The sequence below is a fragment of the Lineus longissimus genome, chromosome 5, assembly GCF_910592395.1.
Source record: "Lineus longissimus chromosome 5, tnLinLong1.2, whole genome shotgun sequence".
Lineage (NCBI taxonomy): Eukaryota > Metazoa > Nemertea > Pilidiophora > Heteronemertea > Lineidae > Lineus > Lineus longissimus.
In genome coordinates, this window is record NC_088312.1 from 20,758,909 (window position 1) to 20,771,953 (window position 13,045).

The 13,045-nt window shown below is 40.9% G+C and overlaps 2 protein-coding genes across 2 annotated transcripts; one reads left to right on the top strand and one right to left on the bottom strand.

Moving 5' to 3' along the window:
• Nucleotides 1–210: 210 nt before the first annotated feature.
• On the bottom strand, nucleotides 211–6,508 carry LOC135487652 (ATPase family gene 2 protein homolog A-like). The gene is made up of 12 exons (XM_064771681.1): nucleotides 6,146–6,508; nucleotides 4,664–5,596; nucleotides 4,352–4,481; nucleotides 4,033–4,089; nucleotides 3,660–3,783; nucleotides 2,947–3,081; nucleotides 2,452–2,703; nucleotides 2,003–2,212; nucleotides 1,595–1,728; nucleotides 1,320–1,446; nucleotides 842–1,006; nucleotides 211–517 (listed from the first exon to the last, which is right to left on the bottom strand). Exons 1-12 carry the CDS (start codon nucleotides 6,423–6,425, stop codon nucleotides 341–343), a joined length of 2,724 nt encoding a protein of 907 aa, XP_064627751.1. The 5' UTR covers nucleotides 6,426–6,508; the 3' UTR covers nucleotides 211–340.
• Nucleotides 6,509–6,646: 138 nt separating this feature from the next.
• Nucleotides 6,647–11,166, top strand: LOC135488179 (cysteine and histidine-rich domain-containing protein 1-like). The gene is made up of 9 exons (XM_064772665.1): nucleotides 6,647–6,765; nucleotides 7,289–7,395; nucleotides 7,794–7,874; nucleotides 8,175–8,331; nucleotides 8,603–8,655; nucleotides 9,130–9,200; nucleotides 9,465–9,567; nucleotides 9,900–10,094; nucleotides 10,628–11,166. The coding sequence occupies exons 1-9, from the start codon at nucleotides 6,696–6,698 to the stop codon at nucleotides 10,733–10,735; spliced, it is 945 nt and encodes a 314-aa protein (XP_064628735.1). The 5' UTR covers nucleotides 6,647–6,695; the 3' UTR covers nucleotides 10,736–11,166.
• The last annotated feature ends 1,879 nt before the right edge of the window (nucleotides 11,167–13,045 follow it).

Genomic DNA, 13,045 nt, shown 5'->3' on the forward strand with positions numbered 1-13,045 from the left:
CAATCAGCGACAGGGGTTGCTGCCTATAAAGTAACAAATAGCAAATGCAACGGAGGTGCCGGAGGTCGCGAGTTGTAAATTTAAGGTGCTGCCACCTAGTGTAAAGCTGATGAACTGAAAAGACAGCGGTTGTAAATTACAGGTGCTGCCGCTTAGTATTGAGTTGATCAACTGAAAAGTATGTCCCATTGGAGCTGACATAAGTTTGTCACATGGACTGTGCTCACAAAGTTGAAAGATGATTTAAAACATTTCAATTGGACATACAAGGAAAACTATTGGAGTCACAGGCGTTCAAAAATGATTTTTCTTAACCAAAGTGGACAACATAAACAACATATCATACAGCTTTGAGTCCAAATTTGCTCTGATAATCCTGATAGAACGCCATCATTTGTGGTGAAGTCCGGGGTGACACCGCCGCCAGAGCTTGGTGGAAATGCTCACTCTTGATAGCGATTGCGTTGATGTCGTCTTGTAAAGTAAACAATGCTGCCTCATGGCACACCGCTGTCACCTAAAGATTACAGATAAAGATGTCTTAAATCCTGTTACATCTACAGTAGAACCTCAATTAGCGGACACCTCTGTAAGCAGGACCATCCTCTCTATCAGGGACAGTGAGTCTGGTCCCAAATTGATTATTTCTATGCAATTTGACCTCTGTTATTCGGACACCTCTTTATTCTTTGTGTTTCAACGTTTACACTGTCGGTCCTCAAGAATGTGGCAGTGTGAAGCAAATGTGGCTCTGTTCCCTATAGCTTTGCTTGGAGATGTGCACTCCAGCCAGGCCTGCCCTCAGTTGGCCATCATCTCTCTATAAAGGACAGTATCTTACCTCAGCACCAGAATATCCCTCCGTTTTCACCACAAGTTCCTCCAAATCCACTCCATCATCAACGGGCATATCACGGAACTTGATTCTGAATATATCTCGCCGCGTCTCCTCATCAGGCAGAGGAACATAGACAATGCGGTCTATTCTGCCTGGTCTCATCAAGGCCTATAAATGAGACAAGTGTGTCATTGAAGACGGCGTCACTCGGCCTAGGAACCCATTGGCAATTACTACAGCAGCACACAGGAAATACGTATTTCTAATGAAACTCGTAAGCTTCAGGGTTTCTCTTGTACGGTCTAATGATAAATAGTCTCGGTCTCCACAGAAATCTATCAGGGGTTTCAAGAAGCAACCAGAAGGCGCTCATTTGAACTCGACCAGTTTGGGAACCAAGCAGTGACACGGCCGAGAGTCGAACCCACGACCTCCTGATCACGAGGCGGACTCTCTTCCACTACGCCACCCCTGCCCTCACCTTGTCAATCATGTCCGGTCTATTCGTGGCTGCGATAATCGTCACATCCTTCAACTTTTCAATGCCGTCCATCTCTGTGAGCAGCTGCGCTAGAACACGATCGGCAACATTGTGACTACCTGATCCACTGAAACACAAGGAAAATTCAAATGAAATTGTTGATGAATACTCTGAAGGAAACATGGGCATCCACTCAATGGGGTAGTGCTGTTCGTGATCACAATTTCACTGGTTGCTCAGGAAAATAGAAAACTTTGTTGATTGTGTAGACTCACCTGCCTCGTTCGACCGCCAAGGCATCAATTTCGTCAAAGAAGACAATAGATGGGGCCGCAGACCGAGCCTTGCGGAAAACTTCCCTCACTGCCTTCTCAGACTCGCCGACCCATTTACTGAATAACTCGGGGCCCTGAAATGCAATTCAAGGAAATGAAGACATGATTTAAAATGCATGAGGAATGGCATTGTAGAGCCTCTATAGCCTACTGCTGACTACCACGCAATGGGCCCCGGGTTCGATCCCTGGGAGAACCCAGGATTGTATTTCTGGATGAACCACCATCATGCACAAGGAATTTCATTTTTAGTCCAATGAAGAAGCTGAGAACAGTGTTGAATCCACAAAGTTTAACACCTTTACCAATAGACCGGGCCATTTCAAACAGATCTTCTAAAAGCCTCACCTTTATAGCTATAAAGTTGAGCCCACTCTCTGTAGCCAGCGCCTTTGCGATCATTGTCTTGGAGCATCCAGGTGGACCGTACATGAGGAGGCCCTTAGGCGGTTGGATGCCCATCCTCTCAAATGCCTCTGGATGCTTGAGGGGCCATTCCACAGCCTGTTTCAGCTTTAGTTTCAAGTTAGCTTGTCCTCCAATGTCAGTCCATAACACCTGAAATACAATCAACTCCTCTTGATAAAAGAAATATGCTGCCAATATGGGTATATGGGTAAGAGTGTAGTATCTGTTCTGTCCATCAAGAATGTTTTTATGTACAGAGTATTTTTCCAACCTGGATGGTGAAATTTTACACTGCCTTGGCCCGTTTGGGTTGAAGACCAACAGCAATAGACACCGAGATATGCCGCTCCTATCTTGAAGTGATAAAATGTCATCACATTAATCTTTACCTTTGGTACATCAATAGCAACCTCCCTCATAGCACTGGGCTGAACAGCCTTCAAAGCGTACAGAAAGTCGTCCTTCTCGACAGTAAATGCCTCCGATGCTTGTGCTATCTCCCGCTTCACAGCACGTAGACCGGCCTCTTTGCAGACTGCAGCAAGGTCGGCACCAACAAATCCATGGGCATTTTCTGCCATTCTAGCAATATCTTCTTCTGATACACTTGTGTGGAGCGGCAGCAGGAGTTTCTGTAAGATCTGGATAAGAGAGCTGGTTAAAGAATCGGTCTTTATGAACCAGCCCCCTTGCAAAGAGCAAGTTGGCCTCTGCAAATTAATGTGTATTGCCTACCAAACTGGAGACGCCCAATTATTTCAGTTTAAAAATAGGAGAAATTAGGATCGTCTTTAAGATCTGGACATACTGACACATCCAAAACTGATACCAAAATCTGTAGCAATGAACAATACAAGTCCGGTACCAATGAACTGCTTCCTTACCTCTTTTCTCTGTTTAACTGAAGGCACAGGAATTTCAATTTCACGGTCAAATCTACCAGGTCTCCTCAATGCGGGATCGAGAGCATCTGGTTTGTTGGTGGCAGCAAGGACAAGGACATGATGTCTCGTATGTGACTAAAACAAAACTCTAAAGACCTGAGGACATACAATTACAGTAGAACCTCTCTATTAAGGACACCCTCGGGACTGATAAGTGCTGTCCTTAATAGAGAGGTGTCCTGATTAGAGAGGTCAAATTGAATGGAAACAACCAATTTGGGACCAAAGCTAGTGTCCTTAATAGAGAGGTTGTCCTTAATAGAGAAGTGTCCGCTAAGAGAGGTTCTACTGTACAATCAGAGGCCGAGAATCTTACCTCTCATGGGCATTACTAGGTACCCTCACTGCAAACTGACCAATTCGTTATACACTGCAACACTACTTCAGGCAGGTTATTCTTTTGTTTGCTATTTTTGTTCTGAATGCCAATAGTCATCAGTAAAAACACAAGAGAGAGACTAGAACTTTTATAAACACATCCAGATAACCGAGCTCATATAAAATATGATTGTCCAGTTTGAGACAGATTTTGTCGTAGAAAACGAAATCTTGCAACAGAATTCAATTGCACTGCAGTACAGTTATGCAGTTACATACAATCGGGCGGCCTGATTATGTTTTTCTAATAAAAGAAATTTTGGTTCTATTCATACCATATCTAGTCCATCCATAAGCGTCAGCAGTGTGGCAACGACACGTTTCTCAGCCTCACTTTGGACACTGTCTCTCTTGGGACACATCGCGTCCAGTTCATCAATAACAATCAAAGATGGCGCCCTGAAGAAGACGATGAAAGTCAGGCCTAATTTAGGAATACCGCAGAGATGAAGTTGTGAAGAATTTTTTACTGGGGTAAATTTGAAATCAATTACGGGGTTTCTAAAGTAATCTGACACTGAAAATATTCTTCCGAAAAAAATATTTTACAAATGCAGTTTATGGCAAGTGAGAGTGGACAAAACAAAAATTTCGAGATTTCTGTTGACTGGTTGCTGACTTAACAAAGTGACAAAAAAATTTATGTACCTTTCGGTTGCTTCTTGAAAGATCGCTCGAAGTTTGGCTTCTGACTCTCCATAAAACCTGCAACAAGAGAATATTTTCCGAAATTTCAAATATTCAATCATAACCGTAGTTTCTTAAAATGTCAAACACAGCCAAAAAATATCAAGGCACAAAACACTCGTTCCAAAATCCTCATTATTTCGGTAGCAGTGATAACATGATTTTTTATAACATCCAAAAAGCTCGGGAATCTATGCCCGATTAATTTGCAGACAAGTACAACAACAATTTGTTCTCTGAATATATTATACATGTACTACAAGTGGAGTTGATATCTTACTTGCTCCATATTTCAGGTCCCTTGACTGATATCACATGTGCCTTGGCTTGATTTGCTACAGCTCGGATGATGAGTGATTTACCAGTCCCAGTTGGTCCATATAAGAGAACACCTTTTGGGGCAGGAAGACCTGAAAAACAAAACATGGAATGATCAATTAGGACTCAATGGAACAAAATGTTTCAGTTTTGTGACTCGTTCCATTGATGTGACAGCAAAATGAGCTGTGCTGCTGAAAGATATTGTCTCGGATTCTATCATGATACACACAAAATGCAAAAACTTGAAATTATTCAGCTTTTTATGTCTTACCATGTGCTTGAAACAAGCCTGGTTGATCCAGGGGAAGACTTATCACCTCCATGATGGCTTCCAATTCCTTGTCCAGACCACCGATCATTTCCACATTGACCTTGGCCATAGGTTGTCCTTTTCTTCCTAAATCCTCATCATCTAAATGTGTTGTAATATTCAATACAGTCCTGTTCTCCAGAGTGTAAAACAACTGTCTTTTGTCGCTGGACATTTGCAGTGCTTTCTTCGGTGTAGAGAAGTTTCTGTTCAAAACAGAATCATTTAAGCCAAATGACAAATCCTTCTTTATCACATCCTCTTCTGGGGTCTGTTCAGATGTCTGCATGTTTCGACTGCATGGCTTTGGAGTTGATGCGAACAGAATATCGCTGGATGTTTCTTGCCTCGATTCATTCAGTGAGAGGGAAGACATATCAGCTACTATCGATGGGATGTCAGTAGTCTGTGCACTTCTGTTCTCAGCACTAATATCAGCAGCCAGTTCCTCGGACTTTACACCAACCACAGAACCATCACAGCCAACAATCTTAGCAATAATCAACTTATACGTCTGTCCCAAATATTTTCCCGACAGAACATTTCCAGCTGTGAAATACCGTCCGTGAAATTTGCCACGGATGAAATCAACAAAACATTTTGATAATATAAATGTCTTGTTGCAAACAGGATAAATTGTCAAAGTATTAGCAATTATTTTTGATCCAGTTAAGGTTTCTATCTTTACAACAGTTCCTTGTGCGATTCCTAGTTTGGCCATGCAGGTGGTAGGGATGCTGGCAGAGGCAAATGCAATAGAATTGCATGGCCACGCATAGCAAACTTGTTTGTCATTTACAACAATAGGACAGCCTATACTTATGTTGCAAAGTCTCATTGCCGCTGGTGATAATGTGATGAGCGAATCTTTCGATGACTTGGGAAGGTGGGCATCTGAGATTATAAGGAAGATAAAATAATAACGAGAGAACGGAGTCATTCAAACAACAGGAATCAAAAACTACCTTGAATCCCAAAGACTTTGATGACATCCTTCTGGGTTTTTTTATCTTAAAGGAGCGGAGCTGACCCGAAGGTGCTTGGTCATTCTTACCAGGGTCAACTAATATCCACCAGCAACAACTAGCGTCCACTGAAGTTTACCGCTGAATAATAATATTTTACAGGTAAATTGCTCTGGGCATAATGGTCAAAGATGACTCATGGACTGCGTCCAATCACAGGCCACTAAATCAAGTGTCAGTAAGGGATCAAAACATTGTGAAAGGATTCAGTATTGATCCCTAACAGGACCTCTGTAGATTCCTTCTCCTTCTACTTTAACCCTTCATGGACATTTTACAATCTTTTAACCCCTTAGACCATTGATTCAGTGGCCTGTGGTTCAATGTCCAAGAAGAAGGGTCTTCTTGCTTAGTCATGCATTGTCAATATGACAATCGCATGTCCTGTGCATATTGACATGTTTGCCAGTAACCATACCATTTTCGAGGGTTTCAACAACCGCGAAGACAGTCCTTCCTTTGACGAAGCCATGTTGCTCTTCCAATAACAACTGAGACACATCTGGAGTCTTCCTCGATCCTGATGTGGAGCCGAGTGACAACCCTACTTCTTCACTTTCTTCAGAAAAGCTGTCTGCTCCACTATCATTTTTGCACAAATTGGCGTGTTTCTTCAAATCTCTCACGCCAATTACGCAGGAACATGTTTTACACTGTTGACAGTCTGTTCTACTTGCACATTTCGACTTTGGAGGCATGACTATTTCTTTACAAGTCGTCAACAAACTAGTAAAAGATAAGAAAATGTTGAAAAAAATGAAAAATCACGTTTTCGTGGTCGCAGCCATGTTGCCAACCTCGTAGGCCTGAAATTTAATGCACTGAAGTGTTGTATGAATGTGTATGAGTCATCTACGTGGAAACGAGGCTCCCACCGAGGGTACTCCTTTCGTGTTTCTGACAGCACTGCATCAAAGAATTTCTAGAACAGGACATGCAGGAACATTCAATTTTTTGAAATCAGCATCATGAGTGGGTTATTGAAGTGTTACAACAAAGGTTGTGGGTCAGATTTTGATCCCAAAGAAAACACAGATGGTAATGAAGTTATTCAGTCTAATGGCTTCCATATATTTCGGTTTCTTTCATTTCAAAATTTCTCTCAGTAGGCTGATTTCAATTTGAATTTCAGCTTTGCTGGGCTAAATGTGATATGGGCTATTCCACTTTAAAGAGTCAGTAATCTAGTCACCACACAGTCTTTTGTTAGTGGCTGGTTCGTTGTAGCTCTGAACGGCTTCATCCGACTTGTAACATGGCTGAAGGAAACCACCAACTAACTACGGACTGGACAGTTTAACACTTGTGCTCAGTCATCTCAGACCTACTTTTGCACTGGACCTATTATCAAAAGATGAACCAGGGCCCAAACAAAACAAAATGTGCACACTTGGAATCCATCAGACGGGCGAAGCCAACTTCAGACAATGACGAGACCGGTCAGCACCCAAACAAAGTTCTTCGAAATCGTCCATGGTCCATTGGCCTATTTGAATAACAAAAAGTCGTGATTTTCATTCTAAATATGTAAGCGATCAAATGAATTCATCGTGCTTTTCAGACTCCTGCCAATATCATCCTGGAGTTCCTGAATTCCATGATGCTTACAAAAGCTGGACATGCTGTAAAAAGCGATCTACAGATTTCACAGAGTTCCTGAACTTCCCTGTAAGTATGGCGCACTATTAAGTACCTGTCAGAAACCATGACAAACTTCATGAAGAACTTCTGCTAAGCTTCATTTGTTTTAACACACTCTGGAGATGACACATGGCAGTATGACATTTGTAAATAAATAGGGTGCCAATATAGCTTCTTTCTACTGTTCTAGAAGTCAGAACTTGCTGAAGTAATTTAAAGCAAAGTTTGAAGATATTGGAAACAAAGTATTACTGAGAGATGAAACGTCTGTGATATCCTTTCACAATTGCATTGGTGAGGACTTTTGAAGACAACTAATAGAATAATTTAGATTCAACATTGTCATGTATCTTAATATTTCCTTTTTCAGGGCAACATTATGCTTTCAAACTTATGAAATGTGATCTTCGTTCTTGCTTTAATAGGGGTGTACTCGAGGTTCTCATAATAACGTCAAACCACCAGAACCACAGAAGCAAAAGCCAGATCCTGCCTTGGCAGATGAGGTAGGAATAAAATTTGATGGGTTGATGGAACCAGCAGAGACGAACAGTTTCATTGCAGCCAATCTTCCTTCCTGTGGAGATGCCAGCTTTCTGAGGGAGCAAGTTATGCAAGCAGCAGTATGACACAGAGATCAAAATAAGATGTTCTCGCTTTGTGTTTCAAAAAGAGGATTTCTGCTGGAAATATTCTAATTGTAGAGAACCTCTATCAAATTCTGACTGGATAAAAGGCTGTCTGCTTATATGTTGCTTGGAATTGGAATAAATGTTATGTTTGATTTTGAATAAATTTCTTTTTAGGTTATCACAGTTGAGTCACGAAAGCCCAAAAAGCCGGAGCCCCGTCCACCACAAGATGAGCCGATGATCAAACTGGAGCCTAATGTATCCAAATCAGCTATTCAGGCATTAGAGAAGAAGCTAAAACAAATAGGACTTGTTGATAAAAGTGAAGGAGGTAATTATTCATTGTCTTTGTGTTCAAAAGTAAGTTACTTTGAATGCATAAATTTCACTAAATTTGTTGCCTTGTCATTTCTTCTTCGAGACCTTTTGTGTGATACTACTAACCACCAACATTTGTTCTGAACTTAATTCATCATGGGCCAAGGGAAAGGTTTTCATGAGACTGAAAGGACCTCAGAATTTCAAGTATTCTATCTTACCATACATGAGCAGGTTGTCCTTTTTATTGTGTCTTAGGTATGACTTATGTTCTTTTGTTTCAGATTCATTAGTTGTCACTGTGGGAACAACTTGTAAAAATGGAGGCTGCAAAGCGGTAGGTATTGGTGGGCAAGTTAAGGAGGAGTATTTTGTGAAGGTGCCGGGCCAGCATGAATGAAGTTAATAGTGTTCCTGAATAGAAGCTGGGCTGGCGCTAGTGAAGATTATAGTGTTCCTGAATAGAAGCTGGGGTGGCATTGGTAAAGATTATAGTGTTCCTGAATAGAAGCTGGGCTGGCACAAGTGAAGATTATAGTGTTCCTGAATAGAAGCTGGGGTGGCATTGGTAAAGATTATAGTGTTCCTGAATAGAAGCTGGGGTGGCATTGGTAAAGATTATAGTGTTCCTGAATAGATGCTGGGCCGGCACTAGTGAAGTTTAAAGAGTTCCTGTAAGACTTCGTTTTATCTGGACAGTATGTTTGAAGTATTGACAATAACTTTTGTTGCGATATGTGACATTATTGCATGTTCTTTCATGGTATAAGAAAAAGTTCGAATTTATCATGTGTGATTTTTTTCTCTCCAGACATATGAAAATGAAAAGAGCGATACTGAAGTGTGTGTCCACCATCCTGGCTCACCAATATTTCATGAAGGGTAAGTTTTACTAGTGAACGGATGTTTTTATGGCCATGAAAAGAAATTGAGAGGTTGGTTGAGGCAAATGTCTTGGCACCAAAAAAAATGAGGAAAGAGCAAAAAGTCCATAGTGACGATGAGTCGTGCACCACTTTGAGACCGTTTCATCATGTTCGCTGTGATACCGACTGAGGCGCGGGAAATAAAGGGATGTTTTATTGAGCAGGCGATGTTGCCTTTAAGTGCATTTTGCAACCAACATGACGACTTACTTTTTTTCAGGCTAAAATACTGGTCTTGTTGTACAAAAAGGACAACAGACTTTGAAGAATGGCAGAAGCAGGTTGGCTGTAAAAAAGGCAAACATGTTTGGATCAAAAGGATCGTAAGTATCAATATTTCATCCTCATATTTCAGCCTGTGATTTTGAGTGCCTCTTAAAGGAGCCTCATAGCCTTGTAGTTAACACTGCTGGCTGACACGCAAAAGGGCCCAGGTTGGATCTCGGGGAGAACCCAGGATTGTATTTCTGGATGAACAGGTGTGGCTGTCGAGGAATAAAATACCTGGCTCTTCACAGTCCTTCGAATGAGACATAAAACCAAGGTTCCTTATACCTGGTGTCTATGCCAGGGGAGGTTAAAGACCCAACAAAATATTTCCAATGTGACAGGTTCTGGAAACATGAAATAATTATTGCTATCTTGTCTTTTTCAGGATGAATCTACGAAGAAAGTCCAAAGCTGCCGCTTCGACTTTTACCAGACCGGTACCGAGGTGTGCATATCATTTTACGCCAAGACGCCAGTCGCGGAAAAATGCAGCGTCGAGCTTAATCGAGTCTCCCTGAAAGTTTATTTGACATTTGACGCAGGCACGACTATATTTGAGAAAATATTCATACTCAGCGGGGTAAGTCCTGAGTGTCACAAATGTTCTATTTCTCAGGTCAGGAAAAGAGAAACCTTGTGTAAAGTTTGTATCAAAAAAAGCAGACCCGGAAATTAATTACTAGTTTTTACACTTCATCTAGGCTAATATAATCTATTGGCATGTGTACTGTACTGTACTATACTGTGCCCTGTATTCCAAATCTCATCTCAAATTCAGTCCAAGTTCAAATATGAAGAAATTGACATTTTTAAAGGGTTTTTAAGTTTGTTCAAAATTTAGAAAATTGAAGTTTAATTTGGAGATTTTCAATTGTGTAAACACGTATTGAATAAATTTCAACCATGCCATTGAGTGGACTGGTGTACATAAACTATAAATGTCAGGTTTTAGCAAGTTAGCGTGCATAATGATTGCACTGTGATAGTGCTCATATTCTGTTTACCTGAGCATAATGAAAATACAGTGAGAGTACTGAGACATGAATATTGTGGGCCTTTGACACCAATCAAAGTCATTTAACTTCAAATGTATCCATTCCTGCTCAATTTCAGGTCATCGATCCAGCAAGAAGTAAGTTAAGCCTAATGGGGACCAAAGTCGAGATAAGCTTACGGAAGTTGGGACCAGAAAAATGGCCGAGTCTAGAACTGTCAGCATAGGATATTACACTTCGTTTCTCAAATAACTTATGATGTTACAGACTATCACCCTTCCTACCCCTCGTGTATTTACCATTATGTACCAGAATTTCTGGAAAATGTGTCATTCTGGAGTTGAATACAACATAAATATAATGTTTCTGGCTTACAGTATTAGTTTCAAGTGACAAAGTGATAACAATATTGTTCTGCATTGCCTTTCTTTACTTATTAAGTGTGCACAACCTTCTGTTCTGAATGACTGCCGTTCATAAGTCGCGACCAATACTAGACATCGTACCATTATCCTCAATTGAAAAAACATGAAAAGACATAAATTTCGGCCAATTCCTCTTGGTTACCAATAGTTGGTAGGATTCTGCATGGTGTTTTTGTGTGCCCCTTCACAGTGCTTGTAACCCTAATCATTAGTGTCATCCATCTAATAAATATTCGAGTCATATGTAAAATGTGTTGTCCTCCTAGTTATTCTCACAATGAGGAACCTGCAGAACTAAAATCCAGATGACAGCACCAGTACTAAAAGGTACACTTCCAGTGCATTTTCCATTAGAATTAAGTTTTGTTGATTTTCTCCCTAAAACTCATCAAAATAAAATCAAGGACCAATACAACCAAATTTTTGGTGCTATTTCCCCATGTAGAGTAATTAAGGGATGAAATATTCAATAATCATTGACCCGGGGAAAAGGCTTTCTCGTTACAACCATGGTCCACTTGCCTGCAGGGCCCCCTATTGGCAGGTTTTTGTTGTGCAGGTTCCTCATCACTGGAAACCAAAGAAACTCCTGCCATGATCACTCAACAAAGTGATACACTTTAAAACGACAGCGCTGTTTTTACTTTAGAATTGGACATTGGTTGTGACAATGTCCAAATCATTATTATACTTGGTTGTGACAATGTCCAAATCATTATTATACTTGGTTGTGACAGTGGCTCAATCATTACTATAGTTGGTTATGACAGTCATTATGGTGGCTGGTTGTTCCAATGTCTCCATCACTATTGAGGTTGTTTGTGACAACGTGTCAATCATTCTTGTGGCTGGTTGTCACAGGGGCTTAGTCATTACTGGAGTTGGTTATGATGGTGTCTCAGTCATTGGGTGATATGAATAAAGACTAGCAAATGCTTTTATCTAAATCTCCATGTACATTTACACTAGGCCTTCCTGTACAAAACCGGAGTAAAAGCATTTGCTAGTATTTATTCATATCACCCAATATTGTGGTTAATGCCTCAATCGTTATTGAGGTTGGTTGTGACAATGTCTCAATCATTATCATGGCTTGTTGTGACAATGTCTTCTCTCATTGCAATGTGAAGTTTAGCTCTTTCCAATCCAGTATCATTTTCATTTGTATATACCATAGCATGATGTTCATATCTTGGTTAGCATGCACAGTTACAGCTCTCTGTTTATTTGAAATACTCCAGCCATACTGACTTCCATTAAAGTACATATCATCACCGGAATATCGCCGTCTAGACTGATACATGTACTCCCTGTTGCCACCCGGCCCCTCATAGACTTTTGCAGCTGATTTTATAAGGGCTCTTCATACATTAACTTGAGCACCTTCTAAATTCTGGTACGAATGTTTTCTTACTTTGTTTTGGTCGGTAGCAGGGTATTAAAGAATTTGATTATTGTGCCCTGCGTGTGATAGGCAACATTCGGCTGCATCAGTCAACTTGGGGTGGACGTACTCTTCTTTAGCTTTCTAGTGAGCCAGGATCAAACGCAGGTCTCGCCATCATGAGGGAGCGTGCGAAAGTGGAACCAAGTGGCCTGTAAAGTGCAAGTGTATCAGACGATGCTTTATTTGCCAGGATCTTTGAAAGTACATTGTATGTTCCAGTTTGGTATGCTGACTTCGGCGGAGGTATAGTTTCTAGAACTAACTAACAGGTGCACCGGTTAAATATTTCAGGTTTAGATGAAATGCTCCTAGCAAATGTCACTAATCGTAAATCGGTTGGGATATCTGAATCATTGTAATATAGGGTGGCCCAAAATAACGGACGATCATAATGCCATCACCCGCTTACCAAAAACTATCACTTGAGAAGCGGTGGACAGAGATTCTTTGGACAAGAAAAATGAGACCAAGGTATCTCGATTTGGTAGTCTATTAGCTCCAGAGCTAATATTGTAACGCGAAGGCATTCATTGTTGCGCCAAAGAAGAATCGGAACAACTACTGCAGCACATCGGCTGACTAGCAGTATATTCTTCCGAAGTGTTGATATTCTCGGATAGAACCTCGACTGTATTGGCTATACATCCAAAGTTGAAATGAATAC

Excerpts from the sequence above, each read along its gene's own strand:
- LOC135488179 (XM_064772665.1), top strand. The coding sequence starts at position 6,696 with ATGAGTGGGTTATTGAAGTGTTACAACAAAGGTTGTGGGTCAGATTTT. Across the intron at positions 9,201-9,464 it reads TCACCAATATTTCATGAAGG|GCTAAAATACTGGTCTTGTT; the intron begins GTAAGTTTTACT and ends ACTTTTTTTCAG. Across the intron at positions 9,568-9,899 it reads ATGTTTGGATCAAAAGGATC|GATGAATCTACGAAGAAAGT; the intron begins GTAAGTATCAAT and ends TGTCTTTTTCAG.
- LOC135487652 (XM_064771681.1), bottom strand. The coding sequence starts at position 6,425 with ATGCCTCCAAAGTCGAAATGTGCAAGTAGAACAGACTGTCAACAGTGT. Across the intron at positions 4,482-4,663 it reads AGGCTTGTTTCAAGCACATG|GTCTTCCTGCCCCAAAAGGT; the intron begins GTAAGACATAAA and ends TTTGTTTTTCAG. Across the intron at positions 2,213-2,451 it reads TTGCTATTGATGTACCAAAG|GTGTTATGGACTGACATTGG; the intron begins GTAAAGATTAAT and ends ATTGTATTTCAG.